This window comes from Solanum stenotomum, chromosome 12, assembly GCF_019186545.1.
Source record: "Solanum stenotomum isolate F172 chromosome 12, ASM1918654v1, whole genome shotgun sequence".
In the NCBI taxonomy this organism is placed as follows: Eukaryota; Viridiplantae; Streptophyta; class Magnoliopsida; order Solanales; family Solanaceae; genus Solanum; species Solanum stenotomum.
The window spans coordinates 23306721-23326798 of NC_064293.1; the positions used below are offsets into that span (position 1 = coordinate 23306721).

Sequence of the window (20078 nt, forward strand, 5' to 3'; positions counted from 1 at the left end):
CTTATATGCTAAATGAAAAAAAAAAAAGGAGAGTAATGAAAATGTCTGATCAATAGCTATTATTGTTGGTTATTTATAAATTTCAATGATATATGCCTTTATTTGATGTGGCTATTAAATAAAATTATCTTTAAAATTCTAATACAACTTGATGCATAGAATTTTCAAAGAAATTGGTGCTATGAATCAACTAGAGTCAAGTGTTCTTTATTTTTCTTATGTAGGTGGAAGGACACATGAAACAACTGAAAAAGCTTCAAAAAATGATTGATATAAAACATATTGTCATTAAATTCGTAGTTTAATTTTTATTATTATAAGAATTTATAAATATTATAATTATGCGACATATTTTTTAAAACCTTTGTAACATAGAAGGATTAAAAAATATTGAATTGAAGGTGGGGAAATATTTTTTCATAATTAAAATCACAAAAGTTATATTTATCTTTAGAATTGTTTAAGTTTCCCTTACAAAATCATACTATAATTTGCTACTTGAAAATCTTAGCATTAAATTAATGAGTAGTTTACAAAATCAATTCTCGAAAACATCAAACGAATTCATTAATACACTTTGAATATTATTACTTAAAGCATAAGATTTGACATAATTTTCTATCGAGAAAATATTTTTGAATATTATTAATATACCATTAAGTTAATATGATCATATAAATAGTAATAATGTATTACTATAACTATTTTAAAAAAATTAACAAGTGAATAATGAATTTTATAAATTATTTTTAATTTAAAAATTATGACATTTTAAACATGAATACTAGCTGTTATTATACACAAAAATGTATACGCCATAATTAATGTATTATAAAGTTGATATGTGATTTGATGATATATAATCATTAATTTTTAATTTTTAAAAATTCATATAAAGATAATTTAGATTCAATATCATATTTACAACTTTTTCCAATATTAAATATTACATTTTGGGAGGGGCCATATATATATATATATGGTAAGCTGTAAGTGGTAGAAGATAAGGAGAGAGAGAGGGATATGGCAAGCAGAGGTGGAGGTTGGATATCATCAAGAAGCTGCATAAACACTAGTATTCCACAAAGAGAAAGTAGTAGAAGGGGAAGCAAAGGAAATCACTTGTCATTGGTAAATCACAATTATTATTGTTGTATGTACTTATATATATATATACTCCTAGCTACCAAATAACTCTAGACTACTACTACTACTACTACTGTGTTGAAGATAACAAAAAGAAGCAAAAAGCCTTTGGTGAGGATTTCAAGCTCAGATGGAAAATGGAATGGAGAATGGAATTGTGATTACATTTTCACTCTTGGAGACCTTCAACTTGAAGATTTAGCTGAAGAAACTGATACTCCACTTTCTATTCAACTCTCTATCCACAAGGTACATACAATATATTCCTTTGACCAACTTTTAATTCATGCACTTTTAATTCATGTTCATGTTGATGAGCAGCACGCAGGCTTTGGGCTCTCAGTCGATGGAACAATTATCACATCTTTCACCACAAAATGTAGCAACTGTTCTTCCCCATACTGCAGAGAGGTACTCACATCACATACTTACTAATTTCTCCTCAATAGATATATATAATTTCTTAATTTCTTCCTCTCAGATTCATACAAGCTTTAAAGTTTGGGTATTACCATCAACCAGAGACAAAGGATGTACAGATCAACTTCCACTGCTTGGTTGGGATGATCCATCAGTAAGTAAGATTTCTTTTTATACAAATTAAACTATTTTCTTGTTAATGAACTAACAAGAATTATCCTCAGGTTATCTATGTCAAACCAGGATTTGAAGCTGACCTTGATTCCTTGATACAAGATACCGTTAGACTTGCTACCTCTGTAAAAGTACTTGTCCACTTTCTTTTCTTTATAGAGGAGAAAAAAAGTAGATTATGAACATTGCTTCTACTTTGTTTTTTTTTGCAGGAGACTTGTTCAGAATCATGTGAGAAATCTGAACCTAAATTGCAGCGTAGGAAACTCTTCCTTATATTATTTATATTTATAAAAAATATAAAGTATAATAGGAAAATCAATTCATATTTACTTGTTTAATTGCAGCTTTGGGTAAACAAAATGCTGCCTCCATTGATAGGAGGTGGTCCAGATTATTGGAGCTCAAGAAGGAAACTTAACTTTCATCAAAATCTCAATAGCTATGCACATGGACAACTGTAAAACCAAACAACATATTACTTTCTCCCTCTGATCAAACTGTTATCTTTTCATACACTATATTTATAGCTCAAATGAAAATTAGTTGCAGTAAAGGAAATTCAACTGTTTGCTCATTTTGTTGTTCAAAACACTATTATACAGGATTTGTTTTTCACAGATAAAACTCCCACAACACAAAATTACTACTGTTAAGCTTTTATATCGTTCAGACTATCCAGATATTCCCAAAAAAGACCATATATAATCTATGTATAACTTTGTGCGCGAACCAAACAACCCCTTAACTTTATACGTGAAAAGGGTTACAGACTATAGAGGGGAGAGGGATGGAATAACGGACAGACAGACTAGACTCATCAAGATGCCATAGGTAAATGAAGTGTATGATACGTAAAACAGGCCGCGCTAGGATATTTGAATGTTATTTATCCAACAAAAATGTTACACACTGCCTATTAAAAATCAAATTATAATAATGTTTCTACTCTCACTGGCTCTTGAATGAAATAAATACCAATAATAAATTCAGCAATTTAATATAACGCACAAGATCTAGGTCATCTCCAAGCCCAATCTATTTGTTCCTCATCATGATTTCTTACCATCCAAGCTCCTTCAGCAATTTCGTCAAATAGCTGGCCCCAACCCCAGCTCGATAATCCCAAAAAGAACCACAAGTCATGGATAGACTGGTTTCCTAACCTTAGCTCTTCTATGGTAACTACTGTGGCCCTTTGGTCAAGAAAAAATACATTTGGCAGCACTTCCATTGACTGGTTAAATATATACTTTCTGGAAAACGCAACAAAAGGCATTCCACGTATCATGACAGGGCCACCAAAAGAAAGAGGAGCCTCCTTCAGAAGCTGTACTCCATCTTCAAGATCATCAAGAGAGTCCCAACTGATATGTTTGTTGACAATCAGACCTTGAAATCCGGTGCTTTGGTCCACCTTCACAATAAGTACTTTGGATCCATCAAACGGGTGGACATTTAGAAGCTTCTCTGTAGCAACAAGGATGGAACCAACAACAACACGAGGGGCTGATTTTGCCGAGCTACTAAGAGGAGCTCTAATTTGGTTGAACTGATCATCTAATGTTGATCCTTCTTGAAGTATAATTTCATGTGGTGAGTTCTTAAATGGAGCCTCTGAATTCATGTTATGATTTATCCCTGGTTCACCTTCAGTCCACAGTATACCTGATGTAGGAAAAGGGAAAGACAAACTTAGAAACATGTAAAATTAAAAAAAAGTGTACTATGCAGAGTATAAAAGATAGCTGCGCCAAGAAGCAAATCATCAGAAAAAATTATTGATGATAGGTTTCAACTGGATACAATAGAAATTTTCCTTTAAACAAGTACTCACCATATACTATATGAATAGACTTATTCTTTACTCATTTTACAGGCAGAGGGGAGGAGGGGTTGTTGATACTATGGAATTGGTAATAATTCTATCCTTCTGCCTTCATTGTAAAGCATTTACGTCTCTTCAATGTTTGACATGAAATGCAAACCAGTGACATATGGAAAAGAACAATAGAGGACTGAGTTCTATACTTTTCAAGCATAAGATAAAACAATCTCAAATTTACTACAGGTGCCATTAACTTCCTTTCCAAAACATGGTTGGGAATTTTTAATAAAATTCTTGAAGCTCTGGAAAGTGGTAGTTTTAATTATTCCAAGAATCCATTCCAGTATATGCCTTGGGGCTTAATTCAAGTGGCAAAGGTTGAGGGATTTATGACTTAGATTTCAAGTTCGAGCCCTGCACCATGGTATGTTAGCACCCCTTAGTCTACCAACGGTTTACACATGGAAGATCAAAGGAAATTAGAAAGTAGAGTACTTTAGCTTATATGTTATTTACTTTTCCTATTTCCGTGTAGTAGTTGTTTGTTTGCTGTAGATTACTACAACTTTCAAGTATTTATTTTTCATTTTCTGTGTAGCAATTGTTGCACTAAGGAGGTTATTCCTCCACTTTCTCATTTCAGTTGTAGTAGGAAGTTATTTCCTTGTTTTCAGATGGGTGGTTAATCCACCAGTGTTGTATTTAGTGTATTTGAATTCAGTGAAATGTTATGTAGAAAATTATTAAGTTTTTGAGTACTTCAAACTCAAGAGATTGCAAGTTTTCTCTTCACGAACTAGCACTATAGGTCGTAGGACGTAAACATTCGATTTCATATTGCAGCTCCCCATAACTAGATCAGGGGACCATAACAACTTGGTATCAGAGACGGGTGTTATGAGAGGTCAAATTCAACATCAACTCGCACAATTGGTGAACTTGTATCAAGAAGAACGTGCAGCCAACTTAGCAAGACAGGATGCAATAAATGCTCGCTTAGATACACTTAGTAAAGGATTTAGCGAATTCAAAGGTCGATTCTGAATCAACTGAACATACCAGCCAGAATCGGGGTTGGAAGGGTAAAAGTGGAGTGGCAGGAGGGTCAGGATCAGATGCAGGAGGAAGTTCCATCATTCCTCGGTATACAAAGTTGAATTTTCCATGGTTTACTGGCCAAGGGGACTCTTTGGGATGGCTGAACAAATGTGAACACTTCATTCGACACCAACAAACTCCAGAGGAAGAAGAAGTTGGACTTGCTTCTTTTTCATTTGGAGGGGAATGCACAACTTTGGATTGTACAAGTTTCTTATCCTACCTGGCGTACAAGTTTCTTATCCTACATGTTCTTCGTAGTCAAAATGAAAACAATTTACACCCTCAGATTGTATAGGTTTCTTATCTTTTTTTGAAACTGGTAACATGTTTATATATATAAATATATATGAATTAGATTTGCACCATGACAATGCTATCTACAATTACAAAAACCCAACCACTCTTATCCTACCAGGCATTAGGTCCAAGCGTAATTTAAGTTTGGATTCTTTATTCTCAAGTTAGAAAACTCAGAGAAATGAGCTAAAAGTAACTTTCAAGTTTTAAATTAAAAAAAGTTGACTTTGACTTGGTCAACCGATATCAAATAAAAATGGTGGTACATATGAACCTAATGACGTAGTAAATAAGGCTTTATTTGATTTACATGAATATGATGATGTTGTCAAAAATTCGGCAGTTGTGAATCCTATACCAAACAAGATTTATGATGCAACTATTACTTTGGTCCGAGAAGGGGTTGTTGTTTTTACAGATGCAGGTCTACAAAGGGAGAAGGAAAAAGCAAGCATTGGAATGGCGGCTATAGATAGTTGTGGTATTTGCTTCATGCCGTTGGTACCCCTATTCAATTTGTAGGGAAGGCCATAACTGCTGAAGCACTAGCAATTCGGGAAGCTGTGGAAAGAGCACTACAAAAGGGTTGGTCAAAGGTTCACATACTGATGCAAAGCATGTCATACAAATGTTGCAAAAGAATTTGATAACATCTTGGGAAATAGAGACCATTTGCGAGGATGTATTGATGAAGTCTTTTGAAGAAATCGAGATTATATATATTCCTCGAGCATGGAATGTATTAGCTCACAATCTAGCAAAAATTTCTATTTCGTGTATAAATAGGATTGCTTGGGATTCTGCCTTCCCAAGTTGTGTTCTAACGGATGCAATGGTGTCTTATGGACATCTGAAACATATTTTAAAGTAATGCAATAAAGTGTTTTCTTGAGAAAAAAAATGAAAATGAGTCTGATTAGGGTGATTAAAAACTTTGGGATGAAGATTAAAATTTCGAATTTTTAAAAAAGGTTTCTGATAGACTTTACTGTTGAAATAGAAAATAAGGGAACAAATACTGTTGTTTCACACTAGATTCACTGATATTACAACAAGAAGTCTGAAAACAAAACAATCACACTATTGACATAATAAATCGCATCCTAAGACAATAATGAACTTTAGTTATATAATTGTAAAGATCACAACCTTTCTAGACATTCGAGAGGCTAGAAACTCTCCCAGAATTCCCTTTTCTTAATTTTCTGAATGCCTTTGTTTTAATTGCCCTACCCCTATTTCTACAGAAAAAACCACCCAATACATGTGTAACTGTCTCATGACAGTTACTAAGTTTCTTAATTGCTTATTTTGGCCTCCTGGAATAAGTTTTTATAACTTGAGGCACATCATTACCTTTCCCTATAAGAATCACCTTGTCCTCAAGGTGAAAGTCGGGAAATTGTTGATCGATGATTGCATATTCCTCCCAAGTATTCTCAAATTCTGATAGGTTCTTCCACTTAATTAGCACTTCCAATTTACCATTGATTTGCTTCCTGATCTGTCTCACTGGCTCAGGCTCAACTTGAAGCTCCAATTCTTGGGTAAGAAATGGAGGTAGGTTTTGAGCAGAAGTAGTTGGAAACAAGCATTTTCTCAACTGTGAAACATGAAACACTAAATGAATGCGTGCTCCAATCGGTAATTCCAACCGATAAGCTACGAGACCAATCTTTTCCAGAATCTTGTAAGGACCATAAAAGCGGGGACTAATTTTTTCATTGATCTTCTTAGCCAAAGAACGTAGTTTGTAGGGTCGAACTTTGAGATATACCAGTTCACCAATCTCAAAAGTCAGTTCTCTACGATGTCGATCAACTTGATTCTTCATTCTTTGTTGTGCTTGTAACAAATGTTCTTTGAGTTCAGTTAAGATCAGATTTCTAGTGCGCACCTGCTCATTTACTTCTTCCACCGCTGAAGTAGTGTCATCCATGTGAAAAATTGATGATGGATCCCTTCCGTATAATGCTTTAAAGGGTGACATACCTGCAGATCTGTTAAAGGATGTATTAAACCAATACTCAGCCCAAGATAACCAGTGGGACCATTCCTTAGGATTTTCTCCTGCCATACAACGGAGATATGTCCCCAAACTTCTATTCACCACTTCTGTTTGCCCATTAGTTTCTGGATGATAGGAAGAGCTATATCGTAAGGTAGTGCCTGCTAGCTTGAATAGTTCCTTCCAAAATTGGCTTATGAACACACGGTCACGATCAGACACAATAGACTTAATAAATCCATGCAATTTAACCACTTCCTTAATGAAAACAGCTGCCACATCTTTCGCATTAAAAGGGTGTGAAAGTGGAATAAAATGTGCATACTTAGTAAGACGATCCACTACAACCAAAATAGTATCAAACCTATGGGATTTAGGAAGTCCAGTAATGAAGTCCATACTTACATCCTCCCACACATGATGAGGTATACAAAGGTTGGAGTAACCCCGCAGGACTCAAAGTTTGAGACTTGTTCTTTTGACAGATTTCACACCTAGCAATAAAGTCTTGCACATCCCTTTTCATACCTCCCCCGTAGATATTCTCGGACAGCCTTTTATATGTGCGAAGATACCCCGAATGACCTCCAATTGGAGAAGAATGAAACTCTTTCAATAGCCCAGGTATTTGAGATGATCCTTTTGGCAAAACCAAGCGTCCTTTATATAGTAAACATCCATTCTTCAAGCTGTAGTTGTCATCTGATTGTTGTCCTGAAATTGACTTTTGCAAAATAGAAGTCATTTTGGTGTCTCGTTGTACTTCCTGGTCCCATTCCTCCTTGTCTTTATATTGCCAAATTGAAAATGCATATACTCTGAAGATTCCCCGCGTCTTGACAAAGCATCAGCCACTCTATTTTCAACACCCGGTTTGTACTCGATCTCAAACTTATAACCCATGAGCTTGGAAACCCATTTTTGTTGATTCTCATCCATAACCCTCTGTCCTAGCAAAAATTTAAGGGCTTTTTGGTCAGTTTTAATGATGAAATGATGGCCTAGCAAATAATGATTCCATCTCTTGACAACCAACACGATAGCCATTAGCTCTCGTTCATATACCGAACATAGTCTCGCTCTGGAAGAATGCATTCGACTGAAATAGGAAATAGGTTTACCATTTTGCAACAAAACTGCACCAACACCAAATCCCGAAGCATCAGCTTCAATTACAAAGGGTTGAGAAAAGTTTGGCATCGCTAAAACAGGCACTTGAGTCATAGCCAACTTCAATGCCTCAAAAGCTTGTTGAGCGCGTTCTCCCCATGAAAAGGCATCTTTTTTTAGTAAATCAGTTAAAGGGGCAACAATCTTACCATAATCTTTGACAAATTATCTGTAATATCCCGTGAGTCCCAAAAATCCCCGCAAAGACTTTATATCTCTAGGACTTGGCCAAGATATCATACTGTCAATCTTGGAGGGGTCAGCCTGCACTCCTTCAGAGGAGATGATATAACCCAAATATTCAAGTTTAAGCTAACCAAACGTGCATTTCTTCTTGTTGATTACCAGTTGATTCTGTTTGAGAATATCCAAAACAACCTTCAAATGCCCTAGATGTGAAGCATAATCCTTACTGTAAATCAAATTATCATCAAAGAATACTAAAATAAATTTTCGCAAATGATCCCTGAAAATATCATTCATCAGTGATTGAAAAGTTGAGGGTGCATTGGTCAAACCAAATGGCATGACCATAAACTCATAATGTCCCTCATGAGTGCGGAAGGCTGTTTTTGCTTCATCTCCAGCTTGAATGCGAATTTGATGATAGCCTGACTTAAGATCCAACTTGGAAAATATGGTGGCTCCCCCTAGCTCATCAAGTAACTCATCAATGCATGGTATTGGAAATTTGTCGGGGATCGTGATATCATTAAGAGCCCGATAATCCACGCAAAATCGCCAACTTGCATCCTTCTTCTTAACCAGTAATACTGAACTAGAATATGGACTAGTACTAGTTTTAATGATTCCAGCAGCCAGCATCTCTTTGACCAAACGCTCGATCTCTGCTTTTTGAGAATGAGGATATCGATATGGACGAATGTTTGGTGGTTGTGCTCCAGATTGAAGAGTAATAGCATGATCCCAAGAACGACGTGGTGGTAGGCCTAAGGCCTGCTCACTTACTTCTGGATAATCATATAATAACTTTTCAATCTCTTTTGATGTTATAGCTGCTTCATCTTCAGTTATTGTTACTTGATTCAACTCGACCAAAAATCCTTGGTTTCCTTTCTTTAACAGATTGGTCATGGCTTTGAGTGACACTACTGTTCGAACCATGGTTGGATCCCCTCGAAGCGACACCAATCTTCCTGCATCTTTGAATTTCATGGTAAGAAGTTTCCAATTCGCCCTTATCTCTCCTAATGTGGCCAACCATTCCATCCCTAATACCACATCAGTTCCCCTCAATTCAAATAGAAAATATTGTTGGTTGATTTGGACTCCTTGCACGTCTATCCTTACCTCTTTGCATACTTCACTCCCATTAACCTGCTGACCATTACCAATTGTTACTTCAAATCCTTTGGTCTTCTTAATAGGTAATTGCAGATGATGAGCGAGGGTGGATGATATAAAATTATGGGTAGCTCCACTATCGACCAAAATTATCACGTCTTGCCCATGAATCTTCCCCACAAGTTTCATTGTTCTACCTCCTGTAAGGCCCACAACTGAATTCATATTCAACACCATCATAGTACCTTTCATTTCTCCTTCAGCTACCTCTTCTCCGGTAGACTCAAAGAATTCCCCTGTTTCATCTTCTTCTGTGTTGGGTGCCTCTAAAATAATCAATAGGTTAAGCTGCCTATATTTACAACGATGATTAGGGCCAAATTTTTCATCACATCTGAAACATAACCCTAGCTCTCTTTTTCAGGCAAATTCTGAATCAGACAACCTTTTGAATTGTCCCTCAGACTTTGCTACTACAGTCCCGTTGAAGCTAGTCGACTTTGTGGCAGTATGCACTGGTGAATCAGTGTTACGACTTGCTACTCCGGCTCTTGAGTCACGAGATTCAAGAATGTTTGCAACTCGATGATAATTGGGTCTAAACCCAATTGGTTTATTGCTTGCACTTCCTCTGCCAAATTCAAATTTAAAACCTTGTACTTGCTGCAAAACATCATTTCGATCCTCCACCTTTTGAGCCATCTCCATTATCTCCCTCAATGTTTGAGCCTGTAACAACATTACTTCTGCCCGAATTTCCACTTTCAGCCCATTTAAAAACACTCCAGATAACATTCCATCAGATGCCTCCTTCATAGATGCCGACACCTTTTCAAATTCTTCACGAAACACGGTAACTGTGCTAACCTGCGTCAACCCCATTAAGACAACATATTGGTTGATTTTTTGAGAATGATGAAATTGGTTCAACAACTCTCTTTTGAATTCTTCCCAGGTTAACATTTGTTGCCGAGATTCCATCCAATAATACCAATTTAAGGCTTTTCCTTCCAAACAAACACCTGTTGCCTGTAATCTTTCCGCTTCAGAAATTTCATTCACGGCAAAATATCGCTCCACTATGAAAATCCATCCCAAAGGATCCTCTCCTTCGAAAACTGGTAGTTGTAGTTTCCGAAACTTCTTCCCATCTTTTTCTCCAACCCAGTTGAAATTGCTTGGCTTCTTAGTTTCCGACAGATCTGGTTTGAGAAGGGGATGCTTCTGCCATCATAGTTCTCCCTTGTGCTTCAATTCTCGCAAGAGTCTCTGTCATTTCTTGAAACCATCCTTCCAGTTTTCTGCCATCTTCTCTTACCCCTGTCAAATTTGTCTCCACTTGTTCGACTCGTCCTTCCATTCTACTCACCATTCCTGAACGTTACTGCTCTGATACCAATTTGATAGACTTTACTGCTGAAATAGAAAATAAGGGAACAAATACTGCTGTTTCACACTAGATTCACTGATATTACAACAAGAAGTCTGAAAACAAAACAATCACACTACTGACATAATAAATCACATCCTAAGACAATAATGAAGTTTAGTTATATAATTGTAAAGATCACAACCTTTCTAGACATTCGAGAGGCTAGAAACTCTCCCAGAATTCCCTTTTCTTAATTTTCTGAATGCCTTTGTTTTAACTGCCCTGCCCCTATTTCTACAGAAAAAACCACCCAATACATGTGTAGCTGTCTCATGACAGTTACTAAGTTTCTTAATTGCTTATTTTGGCCTCCTGGAATAAGTTTTTATAACTTGAGGCACATCAGCTTCCCTCTTACTTTTGAATTTCAAAAATTAAATTCCTGCCTTCTCTTTACATTTTCATCTTATTTTTCCTTCTTCTCCTTCTTTCTGCCATTCTTCTTCTTTTCTTATTTTATGGACTGTTTGCGTTGGTCACGAGTGTGGAGAAAATTTGAAAATAACATAAAATTTAAACCATTGAAAAAAAACCCTGCAAATCCAACCAATTGTAGAAGTTGTTGTTGCAACAAATTTCAGTAATTACTGCAACTTCAGAATTTAATGCTACAATTACGAAATTTGTTGCAACTCAACAAATACTGAGTTGTTGCACCAACTTTCAATGTTATTAGAACAATTGATCAAAGTTGTTTGATTTTCTGCAGAAGGTGCAGGGGTGAAAAGTGAGGCGAAAGAGGTGGAGGAGGATACAGTGCAGGTGGAGAGAGCAGACAATGTGGTGGCGGAGGAGGTAGTGGTGGTGGTGGTGGTGGAGGTTGAGGTGGTGATGATGACGGAGGAGGGGGTGAGGGGAAGGGGAGGGAGAGGGGGAGATAGGAGCTTTGTGTAAATAACAAAATCTGATGGCCTTTAAATTTAGTGCATTAACACTAATCTCAAGAGAGTCACCCCCATCTAATAAAAATAATTTGTGTCAACCTCGATTCTCAACATTAAAGCTTTTAAAGATTTTTAAAATCAGCACCAGAAATCCTATTACAATGCTGTAGTGATTTGCAGACCTTTTCATTTGATAGCCAAAATTATGTGATTGTTCTATCATATTCTAATATTATTTCCTTTTTAGACACATAATTTTGTAGTGATATAGCTGACAATTAAAAAGACAAACTTACAAGGTTCAGTCTAATTTTAGATGGTAATGATGAATTTAAATTAATTATAGGATATTTTTGTGTGCTAAGAGGTAGTTCAGTAAACCAGATAGGTGACTTTTTCAACCTTTCCTTTTTCTTTTATATTATCAAATTCTGTATAATTTTTGGGACCTTCCATCAAAAAATAATATAATCAACAAAAAAAAAATTTGATAACCAAGAAACCCCCAAACTCAATGGCACACGGTCAAAACTGAATGGATAATGGGCTCATCACTCTACCCTTCTCCACTTGAATATCAGCCTTTTGTCTGTGGGAGGGTTTGAACCCCTGACATGCGCCTAATCCATCTATCAAAAGCTACGCTCTTACCCCTAAACCACAGCCCTATGGGCATCTACAATTTTTGTTTTCTGTTACCTCTGTTATAACCTTAATTCACTGTGAAGATCCAGTCTTCTGCACTTCCCACAACTAAACCATCTTATCTACAAATTATTTGTCTTGAACATTACTACCATCATGTCTATCGAGACCTTTCATTTTCCAATTTTACAAATTTCTTCAAATCTGTAGATCTCACAATAGTACACTTCCCATGGTAAAAATGTTTGAGCTCCTTGTTGTATAAATGATTAAGTGGAGTTTGGAGAGAGTCATATTCTTGGGTGGATTCTTTAGCTTTTAGTATACCGCTTGTATATGGACAGCTTGGTCAAGTTTACAAAAGAAAACACATTTACATGGATCCGAATGTTAAAACTGAGTGACATTCCTATGGATCGGAATGTTAAAACTTAGTGACATTCCTATGGATCCGAATGTTAAAACTCCTTCAAGGATAGGGGGAGCCACTCAGTAGTCCTGAAAGGTATAGACGGTTGGTTGGGAAGTTGAATTATCTCATGGTGACTAGACCTGACATCTTTTTTCCTGTGAGTGTTGTAAGTTTATGACTTTTCCTTGTGATAGTCATTGGGATGCAGTTGTTCGTATTCTGCGACATATAAAGACAGCTCCTGACAAAGGTTTACTCTTCGAGGATCAAGGCCATGAGCATATTAACTGGATATATCGATGTTGATTGGGCAGGATCACCGTTTGACAGACGTTCTACATCCGGATATTCCATTTTAGTAGGAGGTAATTTGGTGTCGTGGAAGAGTAAGACATAGAGTGTGGTTGCTCGATGTAGTGCAGAAGCAGAATATCGAGCAATAGTTGTAGCAACTTGTGAGCTAGTTTGGATCAAACAGTTGTTGAGAGAACTAAAGTTTGGAGAAACCAGTCATATGGAACTTGTGTGTGATAATCAAACGACCCTTCATATCATATCAAATCTAGTGTTTCATGAGAGGACTAAGCACATTGAGATTGATTGTCACTTTGTCAAAGAAACATTATTCTCTGGAGATATTGTTACCACATTTGTGAAGTCAAGTGAACAACTTGCAATATCTTCACCGAGTCCCTCACCGATCCTCGTATTAATTATATTTGTAACAAGCTACGTACATATGATTTGTATGCACTAGATTAAGGGGAAATGTTAGAATAGGAATAGGTATACATAATCCTACATAGAATAGGAATAGAAATAGGAATAGATATAGTATATTGTATCCTATTTGGAAAAGGATTATAATGTAGTGTCCGAGTAGGAAAAGCAGTCTAGTTTAGTGTCTATAAATAGGGTTTCAATGTAATAATAAAGACATACAGTCAATAATATTTCTCTCTCATCTCTCACAACAACCAAACAAGGAATTAAAGGGTACTCAAAATTTATGTCGGGACTAACTCCTCTTAACCATCACACTGTAACACCCCGGATTCATAAGAGGTAAAATTGCAGATTTTGGAGAACTGCAGGTATCATCCACAACCGGCTACCCACGGCCCGTGGACTGACCCACGAACCGTAAGTAAGGTCCGTGGTTGGTCACCCAGCCAAGAGTCAGACTTTAGGTGGTCTTGACCAACGGATCGTCGTTCAGACCACGGTCCGTGGTCGAGGGTCCGTAGGTCCAAGGCCTAGAAAACCCGTCTCTGATCATCGAACCACGACTGACCAGAATAGACCGTAGGTCAGTTGACGGTCTATCGGTCGGAGTTTCGTGGATCGAGAGCTGGCAGTGATTTTAGGGGCACATGGGTCTTTTTCGGTTTTAATTAAATCAATGTGGTGTCGTTTTGCCTAAACCTAGACTACCTATATAAGTATTTTAGACCCCTAAATTCACTCAATTAAGTCATTCTCTCAATCCCAAAAAGAAAACCCAAAACTCTCTCAAATATTCTCTCTCTAGAAGGTGGAAGAAGGAAGAGATTGAAGTTAGGTCAAGTTCAACCCTCCAATCTTCAAGCTTTTTGTGGGCTTTGTGACTAAGGTATGATGGCTTTTCATCCATGGGATCTTTTATCCCATGGACTCCCATTAGATTCCCCAATTGTGAAGTCTAAATCCCCAATTCTAGTTAAGGTTTCTTTCAATGTTGTGGGTTATGATGAATGTTGATCCAATTGAGTGGATTATGATTGAATTGATATAATTACATGTTTTTAGAATGAAATTGCATGTACCCATGCCTATCCTATGATGTTAGGGTAGAATTGATATGTTGGGTTTGATGCCATGAGAGGGAAACTCTATGGGATAGATATCTCCTTATAAGATTGATGAATCATGACTAGAATTGCTTGAGATTGAAGCATATATGATGAATATGATGTTAATTGCTTGAGAGTAAAGTATAAATTATGATCATGAGATGTAGTGCTTTGAGAGTAAAGACTAGACTGAATTGTTGATTGTTGATGTTGTAGTATGGAAGGGATACTTCCTACAATGAATTGATAAGCATGATTGAATGAATGTGAAATGTTTACTCACACGAATGATTCTAGGTTGAAAGGATTGCTCACCTAAAATGAATCTACACTAAAATGCTTAATGAATGATGAGGCTAGAGGCGACTACCCTTGACCCCCATATGTTAAGGATATGAGGTGATTCCCCACGTTCTTATTATGATGAATGGACATAGAGCCGAGTACCCAAGATCCTTGTGAAATGATGTGGAGGCGAGTACCCGTGTCATATGATGTGATTGTGGAGACGAGTACCCATGATCTTAAAGTAAGTACGGCAAGAGGAGAATACCTATTAGCCTATAAGTTAGGCAAAGAGGTGAATCCCCGTGTCTTTAAAAGTAAGTATGAATGATGTGATTATGTTATGCATTTGATTAGCTTGGAGTGTTGCTAGATATGCCTTCCATGATGTATGCTTGATTAGAGGCGGATAACCTAAGTCTTCGCAAGGGATGAGCGAGGTTACTTAAGGAAGTAATCCTCTTTCATTATGATGCCTTATGTGCATTGATTATCTTATGCCTTATGTCTTATGTTGACTAACGCTTATGTTTATGTTGATTATGCAAGCTATTATTTAGTACATGTTTGTACTAACGCATACTCTTGCCTACATTTCTTATCAAAATGTAGGGTCCGGCGCTCTTGATTCACACACTTGTGGCTAGGTTCATAGTTTGATCAAGCAAGTGAAGATTTGGTGAGTCCTCATAGCATTCGAGGATTGGATCACCCCTTTCTCTTCCATGTCTTTCTTTTCATGTTGGACTATTGTATGGGCTGCATCCCAAGATTTTATTCTCTTATGTCAGATGGTTTGAGACAATGTTGTTAGACTTCCGCTCGTTTTATGAAAGACTCTGATTGTTTGAAATGTTTTAAATTTTTGCACTTTTTCTATTACTTTATGTTATGATATGCTAAGTGGCTTGTATGGGGCCTCTCAGGGTCTCATACGCCTTGTTACATCTAGGGGGTACCGCTGGGTCGTGACACACACCACACGACCCCTAAAAGTTTAATTGGTCCCTTTCCCATCCCCCCTCCCCCCCTTCACACTCAACAAGAAGAAGATATCTAGACCTAGTTTAGTCTCCCTCACATTATAAAGTATAACCCCTCCTCCACCTCAATAGTGCTTAAAAGATATCTCTAGGTGTTACCCCTACAGGTAGTTTGAAGGAAACTTACATAAATATACTATATTAAGAAAATATTTACCATTTATAGCAATAACATTTTCTTTTCACTTGATCACTTTTAATACATTTATAATACACATTTTTAATACATATTACAGAGAACAATTTATAAAACACATATAATACACATTTTATTGATAAATAATATATTTATCACACATTCTAATATACATTTATAATACAATGTGTCAATTTCTTATCAAACAAGCATAATATATTTTAGAACAGTTATAATACATATATATTGCATACATAATTCACTTTTAAGCCCCCAAGGCCTAGCTCGAGTGGCAAAAGGTGGAAGATTTGTGGCTTAGGTCGCAGGTTCAATCCCACACCATGCAAAGCGAAGCCCGGTATTTAAGTGGAGAAGGGTAGAGGGGCGGGCCCATTATCCACCGAGTTTAGAAGGTTGTGATTAGTCCAAAGGGCGGGTCACAAACGGATTTCTCGGTTATCAAAAAAATAATAATTCACTTTTAAAATATATTGCAGATTTATCATAGTATTGCTATATATTGCTACAAATGGTAATAAATAAAAAGTATCGCTAAAATCAGTAATTATTTATTAAAAGGTACCTTTTAAAGTAATTTTTCCTATTTTTTGAATATACTTGAGCACGTCAGAAAAATATGAACGAATATTGTATTCTAATCATTTATTTAATTGCGAAGGTATTATACTCGGTTCATTTTCATCCCCCCTAAGCACTTCTTTATGCATCTTACCTCCTTCCTCCCCCCTCCCCCAACCTCTTTTCCTCGTTTAGTTGGGTGATCATTTATGAAGCATGCTCACTTTTTTCTATTTTCCTAAACGGAATGATATTTTATGATTATGTGCTTTGTTGAGCCAAGGGTTCCTCGGAAATAGCCTCTCTACCTCCACGAAATAGGGGTAAGGTCTATGCACACTCTACCCTCCCCAAAACATACTTTGTGGGAGGATTTCACTGCATATCTTGTTTTTGCTCCCAGAAATGCCTCCTGCCTCTAAATAATTGGCATGTATGTCTTATTACTAAATTTACTGCCATTCACTTTACATCACAGTTTCATTTTCCTCACCACTGTTTCATTAATTTAAACCAGTCTTACATTCCAATATAGAAACTAGATTCCATTATAGAAACTATCCCTCGTCATACATTCCAATATAGAAACTAGATTCCATTATAGAAACTATCAAGTGAGATATTTCTAATGAGCTGCTATAACATCTAAAATGATATTGACCGACTGAGACAACAGCGATCTATGTAGGTTATCAAACTAGCAAATATGGAAGATAAAGAAAAGAAAACGTATATCAGTGAATCTTGACTATCAACAATTAAATAAAACAAGAACAACATCCTGGACATATGAAACCTCCATAAAAGATATGTTTAGTTAATCAGATTGACAGCTAAGTGTGAATATACCAATGATAGAAAACATGCACCAAATTTTTTATGAATACTATGGAAAATTAATGATATTTTCCTTCCCGCATCCTCTTTTTTTTCTGCTTCACTCAGATGGGTGGTGTGCAACCACAAATATTTTAAAATCAGGAAACTCACCTTTCTCCTGAGGAAGATCGTAAAAGTGGCTGCCGTGGTGAGCAAGAAAGTTAATGATATTAGATACTGCCATATCTCCACCATAAGGGATAGCTTTCTTCCTCCCAACTGGAAATAAGAGTAGAGATGGATATAGTTCCCTCTGCAAAATTGCAATGGATAGGCTGGCGGTTTAACACTCACACATATGGACTGCTTAAGTTTAGTCAGGAAGCATTAGAGTTTAGAGACTATAGAAGCTTTTAATTCTCCCACCTGCATTTCACATGCCAGGAAGAAACTTGTAACAAGATTCCGGCACAGAAGTGCATGATTTTCAGCCATTAAATTTTATTTGATTAACAAGATCACCCAACAGCAATGCTCTTTTGAATTAGTCAATTAGTTAAATTTCATTCAAAACATCTGAGCATGAGAAGCACTTATCTTTTTTTTTTATGACCGTAGTGTACGGGGCCAGCTTTCGCACACCTCAACTAATTCCACAGGATACCTCCCACCAACAATAGGTACTAGGTAACTCTGTCCACCAAGGCAATGATAGTTGGGAAGAAATCACCTAGTGTTTTTTTTTTTTTTTGTCTCTGCTGGGTTTTGAACCAAAGACCTAATGGTTCTCAACCTACTTCATTTGACCACTAGGCCACACCCTTGAACGCAACATGGGAAGCACTTATCTTGGCAGATCCCTAACTATACAAAGAGGATCTCAGCCCAAGCGTGTGAAATAGTAAAAGTAGTGGGATCTCTTTGCAAAAGGGTGAAAAGAAGGATCAGAAACGAGATTGCAGATAGTTGCTGCGTGCCTTTGAGCCCAACCATTTGGCAACCATCTAAGTATGCTAAGTTGCTAATGGAATCTAATACTTCTACAAGTAATCAGCTGAAAAGGCTGTCTTGGGAAGTCGAAGTGTATTGCATACAGGGAAAGTTCTTCGATCATGGGAATCCGTTTTTCCCCTTTTCTAGGTCCATGAATTCTAAGAGAAGTACTTATCAACTCGCATTAAAGTAACTTGTAAAAGTTGGTCGTTAATAGGATGGAAATGTTTTTTCACATGGCGACTAATTGGCTATCAACACTACAAAAGCCAAACCTTTTGTCTCATAAAAAATTTGCAGATCATTCTCCAAAAAAAATAAAAAATTTGCAGATCAATGTAAGAGTTTAACCAAGTGAATGGGGCAACCAGAAACCGTAGAAATTTCAAGAAAAATCATCAGTTCCTAGATTTCCTTGTCTAATGAGGATCCCTTCAAGATTTTTTTTTAATCAAGTAAATGTATTTTCATTCATAAACATGGTATATAGCCGGAAGAAGTAAGAACCCCAACCCAATTTAAAACTTGAGCGAATAATCCAATGTCATTCATCTCCACAACAAGAAAATCTCACACCTCCTCAAATTAATTTTAAGGCCTAAAATCAAATGAGAACTTGGCCTAAATAATCCAGTTTGGTCTCAACTACATAAAAAAACAAACAAAGATATCATCCGTGAACAACACTGAAAGGCCAATGGAAGTGGAAAAGCCTAGGTTTTAACCTAAGATGGTGGAGTATGGTGCTGAGATGCCTTCCAAACACCATGAAAATCAAAGAAACTTGGATCAAAGTCGTGGGTGTTCCTATACACCTTTGGAAGCACCAAGTTTTCGAGGAAATTGGACAACTCTGTGGTGGAGAAAGAGTTGAAGAACCACATGAAGTGGGTGAGGATTTCAGTTGCAAATGATGCAGAAGCATACCACAAGAGGGTAATACAAAGTAATGCCAATCTCAGTGGCTCAGTACAAAAATCCCTATGAACATGTGGGGAAGGTACAGATGGAACCTGGAAAGGGGGATTTAAATAAGTCATGTGAAAGCCACATGGCTTCTTCAATGAAGAGCTCTGGATTGGGCTTAGAGAGGCCCTGGGGAAGGTAATTAATTGAAGTGGAAAATGGGCCTGATCAGGCTAGCGTAGTTATTTTTAACAAAATAACAAATTCATCTCGGTCCATACTCAATAGAGATATACTTCAAGAAGACACGGAATCCCGCATCTCTCTTCCAGTCAAGCAAGACACATAATAACAGAACACTGTGCACTAGATGATAGTGGTAAATCTAAGTGAGGAATTGGTGGAAGATTCTATGCAACTCGCGGAAGAGACAGTTACATAAGAAATTTTGAGGGGGGAGATGAGGAGGGGAGGGGTGGAAGAAGCCCATGCACAATTGCTGGTACAGATCATTGACCTCTAACAAAGAATGGGAGATCGAAAAGGCAGAGCCTTTGCACACACAACAACAATTAATTACGGAAAAGGAGAAGGAGGTGTCTATGTGGGTGAAGCAGAACATGCTGAAACTGGGAAAATTATTGGGGGCTGATTTGGGGGGGG

General features: G+C 36.9%; 2 protein-coding genes and 1 long non-coding RNA gene across 4 annotated transcripts in view; 1 reads left to right on the top strand and 2 right to left on the bottom strand.

Annotated features, from left to right (window-relative positions):
- Positions 1 to 996: 996 nt before the first annotated feature.
- LOC125846276 (large ribosomal RNA subunit accumulation protein YCED homolog 2, chloroplastic) lies at positions 997 to 2317 on the top strand. The gene is made up of 7 exons (XM_049525656.1): positions 997 to 1131; positions 1231 to 1395; positions 1468 to 1557; positions 1628 to 1720; positions 1791 to 1871; positions 1953 to 1998; positions 2088 to 2317. The coding sequence occupies exons 1-7, from the start codon at positions 1024 to 1026 to the stop codon at positions 2159 to 2161; spliced, it is 657 nt and encodes a 218-aa protein (XP_049381613.1). The 5' UTR covers positions 997 to 1023; the 3' UTR covers positions 2162 to 2317.
- Positions 2318 to 2548: 231 nt separating this feature from the next.
- LOC125846275 (uncharacterized) overlaps positions 2549 to 20078 on the bottom strand; it is a 70338-nt gene continuing 52808 nt past the window's right edge. For both annotated transcript variants that reach the window (XM_049525653.1, XM_049525654.1), the window contains 2 exons: positions 17688 to 17829; positions 2549 to 3408 (listed from right to left, as the gene is read on the bottom strand). In XM_049525653.1, coding sequence (XP_049381610.1) covers positions 2762 to 3408; positions 17688 to 17829 — 789 coding nt within the window. In that variant the 3' untranslated portion in view covers positions 2549 to 2761. The remainder of the gene's footprint in view (positions 3409 to 17687; positions 17830 to 20078) is intronic.
- LOC125846279 (uncharacterized) lies at positions 5471 to 11228 on the bottom strand. The gene is made up of 2 exons (XR_007444349.1): positions 11024 to 11228; positions 5471 to 6115 (listed from the first exon to the last, which is right to left on the bottom strand). It is a non-coding gene; the product is annotated as an uncharacterized LOC125846279 (long non-coding RNA).

Bases quoted from the DNA above. Each gene is read 5' to 3' on its own strand.
- LOC125846276 (XM_049525656.1), top strand. From the start codon at position 1,024: ATGGCAAGCAGAGGTGGAGGTTGGATATCATCAAGAAGCTGCATAAAC. The intron at 1,721-1,790 runs GTAAGTAAGATT...AATTATCCTCAG, and splicing joins TTGGTTGGGATGATCCATCA to GTTATCTATGTCAAACCAGG. The intron at 1,999-2,087 runs GTAGGAAACTCT...GTTTAATTGCAG, and splicing joins ATCTGAACCTAAATTGCAGC to CTTTGGGTAAACAAAATGCT.